This window comes from Anopheles merus, chromosome 3L (genome assembly GCF_017562075.2).
Source record: "Anopheles merus strain MAF chromosome 3L, AmerM5.1, whole genome shotgun sequence".
Taxonomy (NCBI): domain Eukaryota; kingdom Metazoa; phylum Arthropoda; class Insecta; order Diptera; family Culicidae; genus Anopheles; species Anopheles merus.
Genome location: NC_054085.1, coordinates 37,362,240 through 37,384,093, shown reverse-complemented (window position 1 = coordinate 37,384,093; position 21,854 = coordinate 37,362,240). Strand labels below are relative to the sequence as shown.

The 21,854-nt window shown below is 45.6% G+C and overlaps 1 protein-coding gene across 3 annotated transcripts in view; it reads right to left on the bottom strand.

The window, feature by feature from the left end:
- Nucleotides 1-1,328: 1,328 nt before the first annotated feature.
- LOC121600585 (protein kinase C, brain isozyme-like) overlaps nt 1,329-21,854 on the bottom strand; it is a 68,815-nt gene continuing 48,289 nt past the window's right edge. For all 3 annotated transcript variants that reach the window (XM_041929295.1, XM_041929297.1, XM_041929296.1), the window contains exons 6-14: nt 12,761-12,889; nt 9,185-9,338; nt 8,878-9,106; nt 8,502-8,807; nt 8,151-8,242; nt 7,508-7,709; nt 7,257-7,445; nt 7,045-7,185; nt 1,329-6,963 (exon numbers count right to left, since the gene is read on the bottom strand). In XM_041929295.1, coding sequence (XP_041785229.1) covers nt 6,811-6,963; nt 7,045-7,185; nt 7,257-7,445; nt 7,508-7,709; nt 8,151-8,242; nt 8,502-8,807; nt 8,878-9,106; nt 9,185-9,338; nt 12,761-12,889 — 1,595 coding nt within the window. In that variant the 3' untranslated portion in view covers nt 1,329-6,810. The remainder of the gene's footprint in view (nt 6,964-7,044; nt 7,186-7,256; nt 7,446-7,507; nt 7,710-8,150; nt 8,243-8,501; nt 8,808-8,877; nt 9,107-9,184; nt 9,339-12,760; nt 12,890-21,854) is intronic.

The window sequence follows — 21,854 nt, the reverse complement described above, 5'->3', positions numbered from 1 at the left end:
CGAAAATTTCGTGATACACATAAAAAGGTAAATTTTGGTTCATGTGTTTCAAATGTATCGTCACGTGTGAGTGGTGTGTTTCATATTTTTTGCTTTTTTTTTCTTTGCTACCCATTTGATGGTGACTGTGAGTGATCGAGAGGAAGTTTATTCATAAAATTTCCCTTACAATATCAACATCCAGATGTGTTTGTTTGTTTTTTTTTTTTTGGTGTGTGTATGTGTGAGTTCAGCTTCATACTAATGAGACTGACTCGATTAAAGATGGCAACGGGGAAAATCTCGTCCGTTTGCTTCTTGCTACTTGCCAGATGTCTCGTGTTAGTGTATTTTTATGTTTGCTTCTTCCATTGAGTCTTTTTCTTCTTCTTCTTCTTCTTGAGTTACTTTATTTGTCATTTTGCATTAAAAGGGAAATAGAGCTAGAGGAAGAAGACGTCTTTTTGTTTTTTGTCGAAAGAGTGCATCAATCGATGAAATATATATATATATATATATATATATATATATATATATATATATATATATATATATATATATATATATATATATATATATATATATATATATATATGTTATACGGATTTCGTACTGTTTCATTTATTTCCCTCTTTCAACGTGTGTTTGCTCTTTCACTTCCGCTTACTTAGTTACTTTGTCATTGTTACGATATCGCTATACGTGTTTGACTTTATGGTTGATCTCACTTTTAGGTTGGTTTTCATTTTTATATCTCTCTCTCTTGCTTTCATTTTTATATATGTCTCTTTGTCATATGTCATCTTCTCTTTCGCTCTTTCTTTTATCTCTTTTTTCTAAAGTCTGTTCTCACGGGGATGTTTTTTTTTCTTGTGTTGTTCCTTTGTTATTCCATCAAGAGCCTTACCCTTTCCTATTGGTGTCCGTTGCAGTGCAATCCATGTGTTAGCCAATTAGCTTGTTCTTTCTTTCCCCGCTTTGCGTTCGTTTCCGTCCAATGCCCCATGTCCCTGTCGTACGATACGATACGATTTGCTATAGAGATTTGTTAAAAATTAAGGCAGTGGTGAAATAGAAATTGTATCCTGCATTTACCATATTCTTCACTTCTTCTCTCGCCTGTTCTTCTTTTTGTTCTGTTCCGTTTTTCTGACTCGCGCTAGTTTTGCTCTCCTGTCTTGGTTGATTGGTGGCGGCTCTTGCTCCTTTCGTACACACTTTAAACACGTCTCGCGTTAACCGGGTGTAAACACCCTTTGTTTGCTCGTTTTTAAGTTTCACTTTGTTTAATAGTATTTTTATTAGTTTTAACATCATTTTTCGCTTCGTCTCTTTTTTTTACTTTTTTAATCATGTTTACTGGCATTTCTCTTCGCTCTTACCGCACCTGATGGAAAGGGTCAGGGGGCGGTGTATTGGTGGGAAGAATTGGGGTGGGATGTAATTCAAAAACGTATCTGTAGTATGTCTCCACTGTCCTCTCTAGCAGTTCCCTCACCTAACTAATCTATCTGGAGGGGGGGGGGGGGTGAAAACGAAGCAAACACTAGTGGAGTGGAAAGTTCTGAGTTCAGCTCAGAGAAACCTGGCTAAGTGGTAGGGTGGAGAGGGGAGGTAAAAGGACACGCGTGAGAGAAGGCTTGCCTTTCTCTCTCGCTCTCGCTCTTTAGTTCGTACTATAGGGGTTAGTATCAGCGTATAGGCAACTGTCCAACTGTCAACAAAACCACACGGTGGGGTTTCTGCTTTGTAAGAGCGTAATAGTGTATACTGTATATTTGTAGTCGCTAGTTAGAGTTGAAATGGTTTTTGTCCTTCCTGTCGACCCGCGTCCGTAATGCATTCATCGACCCGTCCTCAACCCGTGTTGATGATTGTTTTCATGCACTGGAAAACAAAACAAAACGTCCGCCAGATATTGTTCCGTGTATTATTGTGTTGTTCCGGTCTTGCCTGTCCAGCTTGCTTTGGTAAGTCGTTTTCCTATCAGGTTTTCATGCTGTTTTGTTTTTCTCTTTTGCTTTAAATACAGTTTAACTCTACACTAGAGCGTGTGTTTATTGTTTTTGTGTTATGTTTTTTCTCTATCTTTATTTGCTTTGCATTTTATGTCGCGCACTTATGTCCCATCTGTCATTTATGTTTTGGTATTTTCATTACAATAGAGCTCTCTTCTTACCTTTCCTTTAACACCGCATTCGCACGCAGACACGGAGATGATTTTCAATTTCAACGGTTTTTGGACTGGAATAATATCGCCTTACAACAACAAAATGATAAAAATAATCTAAAAACGTAACCGCACGATATGAAATAGGACTAATAATGATAATGCAAACCCTTAACAATAGCTCATAGTACATAGATTCTAGTGAATGCTTGCTCACATTGCTCACAGCGTATGTGGTTCACGGTTTCACCACGGTGTTAGCCTTAAACATAATGGTTCGATTAGTTTAAAATCTGTATAGGTTTCATATAGGCGTTTAAGAAGAGGTCCTCGCTGCGACCCTTTAATAATAGCGTTGAATCCAAGATTTGGCGATTCCTTAGGATACGTCTACGGCATACTCGTCCCCTTTACTTCACTCTAAACTCCTCCCCTTAAGTCATGTACTGTTGTTCTTCAATGCATACGGCGCCTTAATGCGGTATAAACGAACAAGGGCATTCGCATCGACTAAAAACTAAAACCACAATTAGTAGTGACATTGACATCCGATTGCTTTCACGTACAAAGTAAAATCACGCCATGGAATAATTGTGATCGGAAAGTAAAAATTCTACCACTTCTACCACGCGGCTGTTGGCTCTCACTAATCCTGCTCACTACTAGCGCACTCACACTCACTGGCACTCAATTCCGTTCCCTCGTTGGGCTACACCACATTTCACCGCTTTCGGCATGTCGGCTCTTTAGACAGTACGCTGGAATGTTTACAGACTATACAGAGTGGAAAGAGTATGTGTGTGTTTGTGTGTCAAGTAGGAAGCAATGCACATCTCCATCTCAATACCCCAATTTTGCTTCGTAAGATCTCAGGCTTAGAGGATGTGGTAGAATACCGGTGCCTAACACCGATCGTGCATGATACTTGCCCCGTGTGATGTGTCTGATTTGTGTGTTTGTGTTTGTGTGATTTCTACTATTCGTTTACACCATTTACTTCGTGTGTTACTTGCTGTGTTGTGTCACATTTCTACTATTCTGTTCTGTTTTCATCTCTACCACATTGCTCATTTCGCCTTAATAGTGTTTGTTTCTCTCTTGTTATAACGTTTATATAGATTGTCATTTTCGTTTACATTCGCTTTGAACGACTTTCCTCTCCATCCATTCCAAACCAATCAAATCACATCCAATAATGCGGATTTCACTATCATTTGACGCATTCTTTGCTCTACTTCTAGAAGAGACAGTGCCTATATCTATAGCTTTTCCTTGCTGTGTATCTGATATGATCTACTAGATCTTTCAATGTTCTTCTGCTCTAGCTCTCTCTCTCTCTCTCTCTCTCTCTCTCTCTCTCTCTCTCTCTCTCTCTCTCTCTCTCCCTGCAATACCCATTCCTTGCATTCCTTTACTTGTTTGAAATCGGTTATCTACTTTTTGTTTCTCCACATATCTCACATATCCGCTATAGAAGAGTGTACGATTGCGCTGTTTTTTCTATCTTGTGTATTCTATTTTGCATTTAATGAGTGTGTGTGTGTGTATGTTTGTGTATCTTTCTTCTTCTATAATGTGTGAATAAATTGCTTCTTTTTGCTGGTGGTACATCTTTTGGCTTTCACGTTCACTTGCTCAAGACAATTAGAGTTTTGCAAAGCACAATAAATAGGTCTCGCCGTAAGATTGGGCTCACTCGGTACCTTAATTGTGTTGTTCTCATGTATCTGTGAATTGCCATTGTCACTATGAGTTGTAAATTCTTCACCTTCTCGTGTGTAAGAAAGTGTACTGTGATAGTGAGTTGTACTCCGGCTTTCTTGATCTACCGGGTGCGATGTATACTCTTTTGCAAATGCGTGTTTACTCTATCAATAATGTTATGTGTATTGTTTGTGTGTTTGTGTTTTTTCTCTCTCTCTTCTTCATTCCATTACATTAGTATAAGTCATATAATGTGGTTTTATTCCTGCTGGAAATATATCGCCCACCGTTTACTGTCTTTGCTAGTTTTCTCCCTTTTTTTTACCTCACATTGTTTTTTTTTTGTTTTGTTTTGTTTGTTGCATTATTCGATACATATATAAATACATCAGTAAAGTGCAAGATTAAAGCTCCTTTTGGTTGTTCATAAACAGGTTTCGAGAGACAGCGAGATGTGTGTGAGTGTTTTTTTTCCTTTTGCGGGTGTGTAAGTGGAAATGAGATTTCTTTTGCTTTGTTCATGAAAGATGTCTGCTTTGTAGCTGCAGAGTGTGGTTGCATCCGTATTTGCTCTGTGAGCAATCAGGTCAAGGTGCAGGTGTTGAAGCTAGGGTTTCTTTTCCCCTTCCGTCAGATTGTTAATAGATCTTTCCCGTCTCTCTCTCTCTCTCTCTTGCTCTGTCATTACGATTATTATACTTGTTATCTCTATTATTGCTACTAAAACGAGTATGCGTGTGTGTGTGTGTATTTATTCGACAATTTCTACCGATTAATCGCGAACGCGTGCACTGATGTTCTGTTTTGGTTTGGTGCTTGCTGTCTTTACTTTTAATGCTGAATGATTGTGTTGTTCTGTGGCACGTAAGTTATACCTTTTCGGGTCAAGACCTGACCCAACCCGTCCGATCTACACAACGTAGAAGAATGCACCGCTTGTAGCGCGTGTCGAATGTGAAACGAATGGTGCATACTCTTTCCTTAATTAAATCTCTCTCCACACACACACACACACATGCCACAAATAGCTTTGCTTCATTTGGTTTTCCTTTAACGCTCTATATAGTTGAAAAAGTGGTGTTTTCTTAGTACACACGAGACCTACACATGGTTTGATCCTGTCTTACGTGTTGCTGTTTTTTTGTTTGTTTATTACACTTTAAATGGTTAATTGTATATTGTGTTTGCTAATCTCCTGCTTCTTCCATCTCTGTTTACCTTCCAGCAGCAAAGTTCAGGTGCCATTATTCTAGTTGTGTAAGGGTTTTGGTTTTTTCTTCCATTATTTATCTAGAAAACCCAAAAGCCCCCCTTCATAAATAGAGTGTGAGATAGAGCGTGTGTGTGTTTTATGTATGCAATTCTACTCGTCCAGTACGATGTGTGGGGGAGGGGGGGGGGGAGTTGTGTGAAACTGCTGAGTAAATAGGGCCCTCTAAAGTCTTGACCCGAAGCCGAGCGCCCCGGGCCATTTAAAACATGATCAGTGCACACAGCCAAATGGAGCATTTTACTGGTTGTTTGCTTGCTAGTTAATGTATTACTTGTGTATGTACTGTTCTACTACACGTTCCTCTTCGCACGGAAAAAATAGTTGTCTCTTTTTATCTAAATTTTGTTGCTGAAATAAAACGCAAACGGAGGAAACTGATTGAACGTTGCACCCAACACACCCAGCGTAAACGAACGGACACGCAACAGATCAATTAGAAAACCGCGCACGCTTCGCCGCGCTCACGTGAGAGTAACGCAATTGGGGAAAATCTAACCTGCCACTTGCTATCAATGAGCCCGTTATGCGCACGCATACTATCGTTAAATGCTTATATAGTATAAAAGTGTGTAGATTTTAACAAGGTGCAGATGTTTTAAAGCGTGCAACCAACTGGAACACCGCACAGGCTGCTGCGTTCGTTGCGTTGTTTTGCGTTGCTTACGTTGCGCACCAGCAAAGCACGTGGCTGATTGGTGCGCAGCGCCCCGAAACACCGCAACCGAACCGGCAGTCCCTGAGCGGGCGGCTGGGAACACGGTAATGAGTGTAAAAGTGGTATTTAGTAGATAAAAGTGTTTTGTTTTGGCAATTAGATTCCCGTTTTTTTTTGTTTTGTTCTCCCACACACACACATGCGCGCGCGCGCGCAACAAAACAACCAAGCCGGTTCAGATGGATCGCTAACATGCGCGACAAATCCTCGCGTGCCTTGGTGGCTTTGCTCTTTTAGTTTTACTAGCTAAACATGTACAGGAATTATACGAGAGTATGGATTGTGTGTGTGTGTGTGTGTTTGTTATCTTAAAAACGCTCTTGAAGTACAGGCTTTTCTTTTTTTTCCGAAGAGAATGACTTTTATATAGGCAAGGATTTTCCATTTAAAAGCAAATTACAAACAAAAAACTTAAATCGCCTTTTCCTGCTACCTGCTACCAACCCTTTCGCACACTTACTAACATAACAACAGAAAACGAACCCACGCGCACACGGGAAGACTGCACAGAGTACGGCAGGGTGGGTGTGGGTGTGCGAGAGAGCATTATGGCATTACAAAAACACTCACCGATGAAGCAGCTTCGCTTTCAAAATGGAACTTTTTCGGGTGGCAAGCACAAATACTGGCAAAAACTGGTAAAAGCGGAACGCAATCCACTCATCTTCCCCTTTTGCATTGCGGTTTGAGCCGCGTATAAACAATGACTACTTAAGAACGTAACAAATCTCTTTGGGCGAGTGCACGCGCGAAACAATAACAGATAATTGGATAAATTAAAACAAACATTAAAAAACGATCAACAAAAAAACACCAGCTTGGCAGGAATGAGCATGCCTTGCGACGTGGGAGGATAGAAGAACTGCACTGGTGCTTTACGGGAAATTGCAATCTAACATGACACGGGAAGAACGACGCCCCGGCGGAGGGATATCATTTGGGCGTCCACATTCCCGGCCCCGAGCCGCCTTAGACGTACTGCACAAACTCGGGATTAAGATACGAGAAGCCGTTGAACTCCGTCTGGTCCAGGTTCATCATGAACAGCTTGTCGGTCGGGGTAAGATCGGTCTTCTCCGACGTGAACTGTCGATCGAAGTTCGACACGTCCTTGCGATGTTTCTGCGATGTAACGTGAGAGAAAGAGATTTGTGTGAGCAAGTACATGCACGAGTGGGGGGGCAAGCTCAACAAATGACTTACAATCTTTGGCTTGAACGGTGGCTGCACCTCGCGGTTCTCAATCTTTTCCCAATCGATACGGCGGAAGAAGGCGTGCGCACGAACGTCCTCCTCGCCGCGAGCTCCACAGCCCAAGCGTTTCTGCGGGTTTTTGGTGAGCAGCTAAAAACATGGAAAAACAGAAATGATAATGTTTTGTTAAACTTTCTTAAGCACTCCAATGCCTCTCTTACCCCCTTGCAGACGTCCTTGGCTTCCTTGCTCAAGCTCTTCGGGTACGACACGTTATGGTCCGTGATGGCGGCAAACAGCTCCTCCTCGTCCTCCCCATCGAACGGGGGCTGACCGACCAGCATCTCGTACAGCAGCACACCGTAGGCCCACCAGTCGACCGACTTGCCGTACGGTTGGTACAAAATGATCTACAAAAACCAGATACATTAAACTCCATACAGATAGTGCCCGGCAGCGCGGCAGACCGTACCTCCGGTGCAATGTAGTCCGGTGTGCCGCAGAACGTTTTCGTCGTCTTGTCGCCCAGGATGCCCTCCTTGCACATGCCGAAATCGGCTATCTTAATGTGCCCGTCCATGTCCAGCAGCACGTTGTCCAGCTTCAGATCGCGGTACACGATGCCCCGCGCGTGCAAATAAAACAACCCGATAGCAATCTCCGACGCGTAGAACCTGGAGACAGGTCGTGGTGGTGGGGAAAGCAAAGGAAAACAACATTCAGAACCGAAAATAAACACCGACACCGAAAGCTAGAACGCCCTCATTCAATTAGCCACCGGCTAATCGATCGCTTTTTCCGGCGAACTCTTGAGTGGGCCCCTCGCTCGCCTTGTTTTCCTCGGAAGGGGCGAGCGAAAGCGTATCCCGGCGACGGAATGCGATAACTGAATTACCGAAACCGGTAATTAGCCGCTACAAAAATGACTTTTGTTTGCTCTCTCTCTTTCGCTCGCTCACACACTCTCTTGTGTTGTCGAGAGGGCAAAATTTTCTTAATAACATTCTCGCAGCAACGCGCGTTCTTTACGTCATCGTCCTTGCCGCATTGTTTGCTATAGGTATAATGGCACTTCGCCACAGTACTACATTTTGGGAGGAAGGGGGGACACTTACACAGCGACTGGTTCCTTAAATTTGCCACACTGCTGAATTTGGAACATGAGATCACCACCGTTAACGTATTCCATGACAAAGTACAGACGATCCTGAAATTATTATAATGAGAATGTAATGCCGTTCCAATTATGTCTTGAAAAGTATGTTTTTCTATACAAATTACATAGCTTTAGGCGTTTTTTCGCTTCTAATTAGCTAATTTCCCCTAAATGTAGGCAATTTGCATGACATAATCCATGCTGCTGTACATTGCTGCCAGGCAAATTGCCTAGCTGTAGGCGCTTTTTCAAGCAATTGTATCAGTGTTTCACCCAAATGTATGCAATTTGCACTGCAATGCCGTCTTACCATGGTTTGGAAGCAAGAGTGCAGCTGCACCAGGAACGGCGGCTTGCTGGACAGGGCCAGGACGCGCTTCTCCACCATCGTGCACTCCACGTCGTCGTCCTGGATGATGATGTCCTTCTTCAGGATCTTGATCGCGTACAGCTCATCCGTGCCCTTGCGCTCCGCCAGCATCACCTTGCCGAACGAACCCTTGCCCAGTACCATCAGGAAGTTGAAGTCGGTCGCCCGGATGACGTCCTTCTTCGTCATGTTATGCGGCACGTCCTTGTCGCCCATCATCGGGATCTTCTTCGTGATGGATGTTTTCTGTCGCACGCGCAGGAAATGAAGTTGTAATTGTCTTTCAAAACAATCATACGATAGTACACCTGCTTACCCTCATTTGGCTCTTGAGCTGCACCAGATCGGCACCCTCCTCCGGCACCGGCACGTTGTAGTACTCGCCCTCCTCCTGCGTGAGCAGCTTGAACCACCCATCGACCGGGTTCTTGAGGATTTCCGAGATGCCGAACGAAAGCGAGCCCATGAAATCGTTCCGCGAGGTACGATCCCAGTCCCACACCTCGATCAGCAGGCGACGGTCCTTATCCTCCGGCTTGAGATCGCTGTCAGGAGGCAAGGAAGAAGAAGAAGCAGCATAAGCCAGTTGTGATGGTGAGAGCCATCAAGCAAATAATACTCACAATATCAGAGTTTCGTTCCACACCGGATTGAGCGAGGCCCGGATGGTTTTGGTTTTCTTCTTCACGTTGTCCGCGTCCGGGATCAGTTTGATCTTGACGTACGGATCGCTGGAACCGTTCGGATCCATCGGAATAAGGTTGCGGCCCTGTTTCACTGTTGTCGGGAAGAAAGAGAACGAGAAAGGTTGATTCCCATGCAAAGAATCCTGGTTTAACGATGATGCTCCACTCCGCACGGTGGGTAAGCGTATTAAAAATGTATATATAAATATCTTATATTTTTTGCATGCTCCCATTCGCTGTCGAGCACCCTCACGCGCCCGTACCATTAACGGCCTTGGGGTTTTGTGCATCCTCACCCAAAGCCATCTCGTTATTGTTTCGAGCTATTCATTAGCGTGCTCACGGAGACGAAGGCTCATCGTTTCATCTCCATTTTCCTCCCCCATTGTACCCGTGATTAAAGGCACAAGGGAAAGGCACAAAACGGACGGGGGGAGAAGCAAGGCACCCTGTGGCAGCCACCGGATGGGGAGACGATGTTTGTTTCGTGTCTCCGAAACGACGTTCTAATGATGCAACATTATGCTCCCGCAGCACTAGAGGCTAAGCTCACGCTGTACGAACATTTCGATTTTTCCCCTCACATACACACACACACACAAACACACACGCAAGCACAATGAAGGTAGTGTGCAAAAGGGGTTGTATTTTTAAAATACCGTCCCCATCTGCCAACGCTTGCGGACGCGCACTACAATCAGGCCCTTCTTTTCGGCACCAGCAGCCATTTTTGCCACTATACGTGTGTGTGTGTTGTCGGGCCGACATAATGTTTCTGTCTACTGCGGTTTGCTTTGTTGCCTGCTGCCGGGCTGCCTTTTTCCCTCCCAGCCCGACCGCCTGTGCAATCATAATTGAAAGCGATGTGCAAGAGCTTTTCGGTGTTACATGGCACTCGGTGCTTTTATTCTACTGCTCGTGTGTGCGTCGTGTGCCTCAGAAGCGGCTGGAGCTGCAATCAACAGTTGATACGATTAAGGAGGATTATTTGCGATAGAGCTTACATTTCCTTTGTCTTTTAAGCTCAGATTAATATTTGTATCGCTGTAAACAGTTTCCAACAAATGCTTATTCTTTTTCCGATGAAGTACTGGGCTGCTCCATCCAAAAAGTAGACATTTTGTATTTTTGATCGTTAAGTCATTCAAAAAATCATTCAAACTTTGCGTGTTTTTCACCATATCTGCTTGCTTGCTCCCTTCAATCGTTTTCAAGTGTTTTTATACTGTAAAAACTGTACCAAAAACAGCTCCAAAACCCTTCTTGCCAGTATCTCCTAACGAAACAAGTCCACTGATCTGCAACCAACCGCCACGATAAGGACAATTCAAAACTAGCAAACAAAACAAACCACCCCAAAACACGAATGTATAAAGCCATCCATCCTCCAGGCAAGGCCATGAATTGCTGTGATCATTTTATCATCTCTTGAAAGGCCTCCTTCAGCGCCCCCAGCAGATAACATCGGGTTTCTTCCACCACAAACCGACCAAGACTCGCCGACGACTCGCCTGCAAACACACAAAAACCAACCCAGGTAAGGATGTCTCCGTTCCAGACCGTTGCTTTTCCACTGTTGTGGTGCCATCCCAGGCTCTGTGTGTGTGTGTGTGTGTGTGTGTGTGTGTGTGTGTGTGTGTTTGTACGAAAGAGATCTTTATGCGGTTTTGCCGGGCGCGTTGTTATCGCGTGATGATTTGTACTGCGGTGTAATTTAGGTGTTGAGGTGTTGAACCGTCCAGCCGTTCAAGACGGCGACGTTCTCTTCCTGCACCCCGTCAGCCCCCTTGCAGTGGGTGAAGGGTGGCCATAAAGAAAAATCCATTCCACTTCTCACCAGTTTTCTTTCCCTCCACGAAGCTCCCGTTTTTCTTTCCCCGTCCACGCTCTATTCACAAAAGAAGGGTGCCGGAGCGTACGGTCATGAAAATAAATGTGAGTGTGTTTTGGACGCTGGCTGCACATAAGAGTGGCAGAGAGAAGGAAGAGAAACTCCACACCGAACCGAAAGGGGATAAAAGGGGTTTGTGATGAAACCGGGCACACATTGTGGCACACAACTTTGTCTTGCCAACACGTTGCCACTACAGTGCAATAACAATTGTGCTGACGGCTGGCGCAGTGGTAGTTGTGTCTCGTGGGCATTGATGCGAGCGCTCGGTTGGTAATCGCTTGTTGGGAAAGCAATAAAAACAACTCGATCCCAACAGCATTTTCTCAAGCTTAAAAGCAAAAAATGTTATATTACTTTAGTTTTTACACAAAACCCTTTTACCTTAAGGTTGTCCCTCTTCTAGCGGGATTGTATAAATGTCCTTGTTGCCCATACCACTCGTCCGATGCTGATAAATGAGCTTGTTTCAATTTCCCCGATCGACTCATTTGTGTTAAACCCCTCGTTAAGCTTCACGCTGGTCCACATTTACCCGTCTCTATCTCCCACACACGCACTCGCACTAGTAGTGTATCACTTTAATTTATCGCATTACATTTTACGTCCTATCAATCAAACTGAGCCGGTCGGGGCGAGTGCAAAGAAAATATAAATAAAAACAACACCCAAAGCCGGTGGGACTTGGGTGGGATCCCCTTTTATGCTTGGCTGTAAAACCGATTCAGCAGCACGATTCCCTGCGTTCTAGAGAAACACACAGATCGAATTAATCCTTTTCTTCAATTGAAACAGAAACACCATTTCGAGCTGAACCACATCCGTTCCGGATCGTTCTTTTCTTCCCATTTTATCCGCCCGTATCGGGGTCCATTGCTTCCTTCTTTTCTCTTTCCCTTCACATCAATCTGTAGCAATAGAACGTCTCTTTCTGGATGTGTGTGTGTATGTTGCTGAAAAGCTTAATCCATTTTGCTGTTGCTGCTGCTGCTGAGAGCAAAGCTGCACCGAGCCAAGCACTTCAATTGCTTCCACTTCCGGCATGCTAAAACCGTTACCCAGTTTGAGAAGTTGATGTTTCTTAAACCACACACTTTCCCATCATCGTTATGTGTGTGTGTGGGCTCACTGTGCCCGTTTTATTCGCATCCAGCTTCGTACCATTAAACCCAACCCCCAGCTGTATTTGTTTGTTACACATGGTCTTTTGTTTTTCCTTCATTTCTTCGCCGCAGCGCAAACAGCGGATGTCTGATTTTTCCACGCACGAGTTCCATGAGTACACCATGAGGGTAGGGATAGCAGCAATTTTGCTTCTAATGCTTCTACGGGATAAAAGGTTGCCATGGGTGATGTACATAAATTTGGCATAATAAATGTACAATCGCTTTACCGTGCATTGGAGTGGATAGGATTCGCTCGAAAAAAAACGACCTTTTTTTGGTCTTCACTTCCTCCGCGATAGCGAAAGGTTCTCAGAAGGAAACAATGGATATTTAAAAAGCCCTCCCCAACCGTCTTAAAGTGGATCTTTATTTCCGTGCACGAGCACGAAGCCTACAGCTTAAATAATAAAAGTTGTTCCGGTGAAACGAACCGCTCGGGTTTCTGCGATAGCTTACCTTCAATGTTGAGCTTGCCGGCCGCATACGTGATCGTCAGCTGGATGCGCCCCCGGCGCTCGGTATGATCACATCCGCAGAGGTTCGGTACGCTCTCCTCGCACCGTTTGTGTACGTTCATATCACATGCTGCGCCGGCAAGGGAATCGGCCAATCACGCGGGTTGGAAGGTCGTCGCACGCACCAGCCGAACGAGAAGAGCCGACGAAAGAGAGCAACGGAAACAAATTAGCAATGTGATCTTGAACGGATGTTCATTGGGTATGAAGAAGGTGGTATGAGTGATGGATTTAAACTACTTTTTTTGGTTAATTTTAAAATGAAGTTTACAGTTATGTTTTTAATCTGTCATATTTTTTTAGAGACAAGAAGATGTAGATTGAAAAGATAGAAACACAGAGAAAATAGCAGAAAACGGCGACGGAGAAGAAAATACATCTAAAATAAACTGTCTTTTTATTTCCAGTTTTTTTTTTAAATAATACTTTTGAATGTGTAGTTGATAAACTAGTGTGATGGTGTAAGAAACCGAGCTATATCCGTTGTAGAGTAGTGAAACGCTGGTGAGCTTGGGTGCTTTAAAGAGCAACATTCGTAAAGCATTACCGCTTCGCGCTTGTTGGAGCTTTAGTCGTTGCAGTTGTTATGGAGCAGAAACTGGAGTTAAATCTAGTTTGAAAAGCTATATGTGGTTGTGTAGGTGATATTGTGAGATTGTAAGTTAGGCAGAAGCTTTCACAAGACGTCTATTGAGAGGATTAGTGCAGCTAGGGGGAAAGGTAGAGAGAGTAGAATAGCCTACATCCATACGTGCCCACAAGAAGGATAGGAAATTCGCATCTGCCACATAGAGGTGGAACAGGGGATGGAGCAAACACTCGAGCAGGATCTATTTTTTAAATTGAGTTTATTCTTTTTTAAACTTTGTTAGTAGGTTTTAAAGGACAGCAAGTGAATACACACATACGTACAATTAAGGGTTAAATAAGGCTTAAAAGAGAAGTCTATGGGGTATGTGCAAGAGTGACATAGATAGACGGAGGTTTACAGCGAGCGATAGAGGATTTGGCTGGAGACAATCTACACAAGTATGCTGTCGCTGAAGAATTTACGACCCAATCATACACACACTCGCAAGCACGCTATCACAAACAGAGTCCACGCAGGCACGGTCAGAACGGTGAAGGGGTATTCCCATGAAGACCATGCATTTCTCTTCAATGTGCTGTTGAAAATACATTAAAAACAATTTTACTCTATAATTAGTCATTAGAAAACACACGGACCGTCTGCTTCACATGGAAATAGATCCATGACCGACCTTTGCACGAAAAAACTCCCCAAATTTCACGAAACTCTTACAAAACCACTACTCAACCGTATAAATTTGATTCTACCATTGCCTTTGCATAACTTTAGGCGCTTTATTTGCCAAATTCCTTATTCATGCGCTGCAAGCATTTCGGCGGTAAAATCCAGTGCTAAATTCTTTGCTATTGCTTGGTACCAAATGCGTGAAGTACTTCGCAAAGTCTCCCTCACAGCCGAGTGGATCTTACCACTCCTAAACCTCATCATAAACACCTCATCATCCACTGAATCTCGCGTTCAGCTGTGCCAATCATCCCACTCCAGCTGCTGGTCGTTGAGCGGTTCCAATAAACACGCCGCACCGCGTTTGTTCTGCAGCGCGAGACACATAAAATGCATCCCACGTCGTTCTGGATCCAATCGAACGAAAATCCATCAACGGTAATGCACCGTAGGGGACGATAAAGTTATCCACCTCGTTCATCCACCTTCGCTGTAAAACAAATGCAACCCAGCACCACACGATTTAAGAGCAGTGCCTGTCCCCACAGTCCACTTCCATTGCTCCATCAGTGCTGGTTCTTCTCCGCTTGTGTCGCTTTAAAGGCACGTGTTTTACGACCCAACCAGTAATGCCACGCTGTACGCTTTTGTCTTGTTTATTTCCCACCATTCACCTAGCGGCAAACGATGCTGCGATGGTAATTCGAGAAGAATGGGCAACGAAGAATGGCCTCGCGCACCAGTCGTTTAACGACTGAAGGTGAGCAGTGGCCGCGTTTGCTGCTCGTAACCTGCCCGTGGTACGATCGCGAGCAACGGAACTCTGGCACCAGGATGGAGGACATTGGAGACGGAAGCAAAGAAGCAAAAAAAAACACACACACACACACACACTACTTTACCCGAGCTTTGAGTTTCAATTTCAGTCCTTTGCTTCCCGTCCTCCGTGGGGCAAGAAAACCAAAGTGGCTACCATTACTGGAAAATTTAATTATCTTGCACTGCCTGCCCCGTTTTCCCTGCTACGCACGCACACACCTCTCGTGTGCCAGGAGGAAATTCCTGGACGTGAAGATGGCCTGCATAAAGCTGCCCGAGCTAAATGAGATGAGAATGTACACACACAGAGGATGGCCAGAAAAAAGGAAACGAACTCTTTGTCCTGCTCGTTGGCAGTTTCCAAATTTGGCAAGAAAGTGCTCATTTCGTTGAAAGCAAACCCTGCATGAGTTGTGCGCTCTGTGCCAGCCCATTTACACCCTCCTGAAGGACTGGGGCTTTGCTCCCGTAATGTTCTGCTGGGTCTGTTTCAATGGTGTGATTCCAGGAAACACCGGATACTGTCACGAACGAACGAATGATGATGATGATGATGAGCAGCAGCGGCTCACTGACAGCAGCAAGAGCGAGGGCCGGGACAGACGCACGGCAAACGTGTTTGAAGTAGTTTTTGCCAACTCCAACAAAACAATATTCTTTCCACTGCACATTAAGCCCTCAGAGGAAATGACGGGGAAAACCACGTACTTCTCACGAAGATAAGAAAGTTAAGAAAAGTCTTTCTGGTCCACCAACACCAAAAAAAGTCCCCAAGAAAATGAGTCTGGAAGTGAAGTAAAGTTGAAATATGTTTTACATTTCCCCCTTTTTGGGCAGTTTTCCTATAAAAAAGGGAATTATAAAGTATGAAATTATGTCCCCCATTTTACGTGCTTTTGATAGCTCTTCCCGCCCCAAAAACTCGCTAAATTTGCTTTAAAAAAACACAATTTTGCCAAGCGCATTGCATACCTTCGGGCGGTTTTTGTTCACCGTTCGCGCTTAGCGCAGTTGCTATTTTGAGCAATTGTTACCGGAAATAATAATGTCGCTGCAGAAAACCATCGCCAACTCATCGCCGGGCTGTAAAAGTAGCACCACTTGCTCATCCCATTATACCGCGCACCGCGGCAGGAAAGAGAACACCCCCCACACACCGAACCGAACGCCGAACAAAGGCAATATTATCATCTCATTATCTGGCGGGTATAACAAAAAATCAACTTCTGCTCTTTTGGACCGGCGCGCTTTCAGCTTTCAAATTGGATCGCTGGCAGTATCGCTTTGGCTGTCGTTCGCTTTCGCGTTGTTTTCCTTTGCCTTGAACTTTGAGCACCGTGTGTCTCGGGGAGTGAATTCATTTTCCGGTGACACTTTTGCCGCGTCTGGCCATTTGCTTTGCCCGGGGAGTTTCCCAAACTAATGACTTCAATTGGAATTGAACTTTGGTTAAGAATGGAACAATCCCTCTTCACCCCGCTTCGACTGTTTGCTCGATTTGATTTGCGCATTGCACCGCCAGTGGGAACAGGAAACAGGAAACAGCAAGCGCAGATGCAGGCGGCCCACAGCCCCGTCAAGGTGCACATAATCCCACTCGAATGCCACCACTTGCAGGCGAGGCGATGAGTTCGTTCGCATCCCCGAGCGCCATTATCGTTGGCATTTTAACGACTTGCCGTCAGCTCGGAAGGGGATTTTCTGTTATTTGCCCCACCTGGTCCCACCATTCCGCCCCTATTCCGCACCGCTGCATGAGTGGAATGTTTTTGCAGCCTGCAGCCGGCAACGAACTTGCAATGAAATGTAATCACAGTGATTACAGTGTTGCAACAGTAACGCTGCCGGGAAAGAATGGGGAGAAGAAGGAGAACATAACAGGAGAACAGGCGCCCCGGCGTGCGCTTTGTGTAAATTTCGACGGAAGTAAAAAGATGGACGAAGCAACACCCGCTCCGGAAATCCTTTCGTGGCGCTGCAAATAATCCGGCCAAGCAGTTCCGGTGTGCGGAAGAATTTACACGCCAACTGGGGAGGGGGTAAAGAAACCGTAGGAGCAGGGCTAGAGGCGCGCGTGGTAAATCCCCGAGGGAGCAAAGGGCGAAAAAGAAACGAGTCCAATTATTGCGATCGTTAGGGCCAAAAGTTGGGGCGATTCGATTCCCCGTTTGGCGGTGGAGGAATCCATTGCGCGTTATGTTTCTGCTCGAGTGTCCCGTGTGGTGGCTGGGGTTTGTCGTGTGCATCTTTGTGTACGTGAGACACACACACACACACACACTTCACTTTCGGTTGCGAGGAAAGATTTGTTTCTGATACTATCATCTCCCGTATTGCATTTTCTCGCGCACAAAGTCCAACATCGCGAAGATCAAGACGTTTGGGAAATTGAAGCACGTTTGCGGGCACAAATTTACAAGCGACACGTTTTGTGTACATGCTTTGCAAGTGTGTTTGTTGTGTTGATTGTGGTTCGTTTCCTTTAGGAAAGCACGCTTAAAACCCTTCAATAAAGCTTACAATTAATCCCCTAAGGAAAGTGCTTCTCAAAACATTTATTACATACTCGTTTCCAAACTAAAGAGATATACCACTAGAGAGAGAGAGAGCTCTGTTTAATAATATTGTGGGCATTACAATAATGTCTCCCCATGATTTTCCTGACCCTAGGAGGAATATGATAATTTATGTTCTTGGAAATCCTCTTGAAATCCACAACACTCTGTGCTTGTTGTGGTGTGCGACCCGCATTCAGCATAAGCAAGGACGGATCAACGACGCAGCCTTTTGTTGGGGAGCCAAAACCCCATCGAGGCTGTAAATAAGCCCCCTTTATCCCTCCCCGTACAACCCACCAATACACAAGCGCACGGAAGCGCGCCTTCTAATGTAATGATAATTTTGCCTTCGTTTATTGAATAATTCAAACTTGATTCGCAGCTCCAATCAGTGAAAGGGCGCCGTTACACTGTAATGTGAAACACAAACGCAAAACTTCTTCCCGCAGCGCCCGAACACCATTCACGGCCATTTTGGCCAACACGCGGAAGTTGCCGGTGGTGCCGCGGCGCTGGAAAAGTTTCTGGCCGAGCGCCACTGGAACGCATTTAAATAAACTCCAAACGTCGCCACAGTTGTGGATAATGGGAGTTTCTGGCGGTTTCTCGTGATTTCTCCATTCAGTGAAACGACGTAGAATTGCAACTTTCGTAGAATTTTCATACGCAAAAACACTCTTCTAGCAAAACCAGTTCCCCGACATGCTTGAACGCAGCAGCGAACCTCAAATTCAAACGTGCTGCCTCGCACAACACGTGCACTGGGGCGACATTTTCCATCGGGATAATCGAAGTGGGAAGCGTTATACTAACAAGCTGCTGGCGTGTTTGCGCGCTCGCCCACAATATTTGCCGAACGGAGGGGCCTGGTACACCGGTACCAATTTCCACTTCCGCCTCGTGCGGGGGGGGGGAGGCAAACGGAAACGCAACACCCACTCGAAGAAACGTCCGGGCATTGATGACAGTTGTTTGTCGATAAATAAGAGCCGCCTTCTCTATTAGCGCAGCGCCAACCGGTACGCTAATCGTTCGCACTCTCCCCCACCACTCCCCACCCATTCCCCAGCGTGAAGCAAGCATTTGCGGGGCTGCACGGGGGTGTAGAGGACAGCCCATCGCTAATAGAAATCCTCCCCTCGCTATGCTACCCCCACCACACTACCGGAGCACCGCGAGAAGAGAAATTCAACAATTGTGTGCAACCATTGCCTGGTCCCGTGCTGGCCAGCTGTCAAACCAGCTTCACCCGGCGGTGACGGCGGATTGCTTAAGGTTCGCTCTAAAGACAGCGAACCCCTTTCCCCGTAGCCAGGGAGCTCAATTTAATGCTTCACCAAAACCGAAACCGATGCGATCTATCCCCCCCTCCGTCCCAAAGGGAACTAACAGACACAGTTTGCGGTTACGCCTTTATTGATCATAGTCAATAAGCGTCCCAAAATGTTGATGGACGGACGGGAAAGAACCCTGCAAGTCCGCGGCAGACAATGGAGATGCGCGAGCGCCATCCAACACGGTAGCGCCGGTGCTCGGAAATTGTTTAAATTAAACTGATCAATTTCAATCAAGCACAGACACACACATCGCGTTGTTTTCTTCGTTTGAAGCGTTGCTATACAACGGGAAAGAGAAAGAGAGAGAGAATTATCTGGATGACCCACAGACGTTTCACTTTGTTGCTCCATCTAGCAGCTGGAAACTTTTCGGGACGGGTTTGAAGGCCAGCCAGCCCGTGGGACCGTACCGGCATGCCGAATGGTCGAAGTGGATTGCCGAGCTTTGCATAAAATCGTCCCACTTGGGAATGAAGGATTTGTCACATCGCAAAACATACACGCGCACAATCAAGGGTAGAATATTAAGTTGTGGGTGCCGCCCTCGTATACAAATTGGTGTCCCATCTTGCAGAATACCCTCGTTTTTTTGTTTGTTTGGAGCTTCGTTCACCGAACGTATGCTCAAACACAACCGGAGCCGCTCGTTTTTGGGATGGGTGGGAGTAGCCCTCGTTATAAGCTTCAACTGCCTGCTCGAAGGATTTATCCCCATAAAGCACGCAAATGCTGGAACGGAGTTTCCACTTCACCATCCGGGAGGTTATGTCTGTATTTTTTTTCCTTTCCGATGTCAACAAAAACAAACAAACTCATCCGGGCTTCCCATTTCGTAGGCCATTTCATTATGCTACAGCCATCGACCTACTTTGCTATTTGAATGCATGAAAGCTTCCATTCGCCTGCCGTTGCTCGGGAAGGATAACCATCGTGCAGGACTGTGGGACGTGATTGAAACATTATCTGGCCATGGTTCTAACGTCACCCAAAGGAGCCCCGATTGTCACAGGCAGAAGTGAAATAGGTCGTCCCTATTAACTTTATATCGAGATGAGTTACTGCTACGAACTGTCTGCTACGATGGAACGTAAGTTAATGTTACAGTTTCATAGAGCTTTTCCCTAAAGCTGTTAAACTTTGCTCAATTTATTATTTTAAGCAATTGCTTGACTGGCGCAAAAAATACTTTCCTGAAAGCCGTTCAACAGTATTCCCGAATAACATTTGACGAAGGTGAGAACATTTAACGCAACTGCTGACCCATGCGAAACCCTTCGACACAAAAAACCCATCCTAAACAGGGCTACACTTGAGACAAAAGTAATGCCGACCACGTTCATAAATCACCAGACCCTCCGGAGCGCACTCTACCACTCGTTTTGTGTGTCTGCTCAAAAAAACAAAAACAAAAAAGGGCTTTTTCTTTCCTCCTCGGCCAGCCGGGCGGTGAGCTACCGGGCGTCTCCATGAGAGTGTTTGCAAAAATCACAATTCCGCCCGCTATTCTACCGAGCAAACGCGCCACAAAAACACAATCTTTGCCAGCATAACATCCTGATACGGCTGGGCTGCCCCCCCCCGCGGGCCCCCTGTGAGCCTGTGGAGAGCATGCCGTGAGCGCGGGGGCACGTCGTTTGCAAAGAAAAACAGGAAAAATTATTTCATGTCATTTCTGCAATCCATTCTCTCGATCATGCCCCGCACTGCCTGCACCCTTTCCACACCCCGGGGGACCGGTGCGTTATGATAACGTTCACACGGGTACGCTGTCGTCACCGGTGCCATCTATCATTTCCTTTGCCGACCGTGGGAAACATGCCAGCCAAAAACCGTAGCTCCCATCGCTTTTCCCCCCTTTTGGTTGTTCGCTCGTCGGTTTTTCCTAACCAGCGGAACGTGGCGGAAGCAAATTTGTCAACCGGTACGTGCGTGGGTGTGTATGTGTGTGTGTTGGTGACTGTGTTCTTTGGGGTTCGAGCGCTTCCTGTGCGTGCCCGACGCAGCATCCTACCAGCTGTCTTGCAGAAACAAATACTTCCGAGGACACAGACACACACGCGTGCTTAGGCCCCCTTTTCTCCCGAAGGATTACACACTCCACTCGGTGGCCCGTACGGTTTCCCTTTCGCACGGAGTTAATACACCGTGATTTATGATCGTTCACATGCTTCCGGTGAACGTGTGGCCAATTCCGCCCTATTCCAGTACAAAGACAAAAAAGGCACCGGGACACGAGGGCAGCTGCGATGGGTTCAGCGACGGAAGCGACGATCGTGTCGTGTTGCATAGCATAAAATGGGTAACATATTTCAGCACGCTGGAACCCTTCTCACCTGCGCGCGAGAGTGGAGGTGGGAAGGGCGTTGAGCGTAGTAAATAAAATAAAAGCCAAACTTAAAGCCTTGCTCGGCGTGGAACCGACCGGGTGGCCCCCGTGTGTGTGTGTGTATTGGCATGATCCTATAAATTTCCCACGCACCTTTTATGGCTGGAGCAACATTTGCATAATCATTCAGTACGGGTCACAACCCTTTTCGGTAAAGCCCGGCTCAGGTGGGCGGAATGAACCGAACGGGCGCACTAAATGTCACAGCAGCAAATGTCAAAGCGCCGAACTCGAATTCAAAAGATTAAAGTTTGCAAAGGTCCGCTTGATTTAAACACAAACTTTGAGAATAAATAAATATGTTGTTTCTTTCCACCAGCCAAACGTATGGCCCCGTCCCGTCCCGTATTACATATTTGCTCTACTCTATTGTTCGACGGCAATAACCTCTACTGTGCTGCTAGTACGCATTACCATTCTACTATTCTAAATCAGGTGAGTGCAATAGAGAGACAGGTACATTCCCAACATACATTCCAAGAGGACACCTGCAACTGCATGTGAGTGCATTGACCAGCGGATGGTATCCGATCATCGCGGGTATCGTTCCTTGGGTGTGCTGGGTGTGTTTGTGTGTTTGTGCAAGCTTCGTATCGACAAACATTCACATCACGTACGAGCGGGAACATTTCTAGTGCAGTCAAACGTTGGAAAGTTGCCATGTGCAAGGAAAAGCTTCA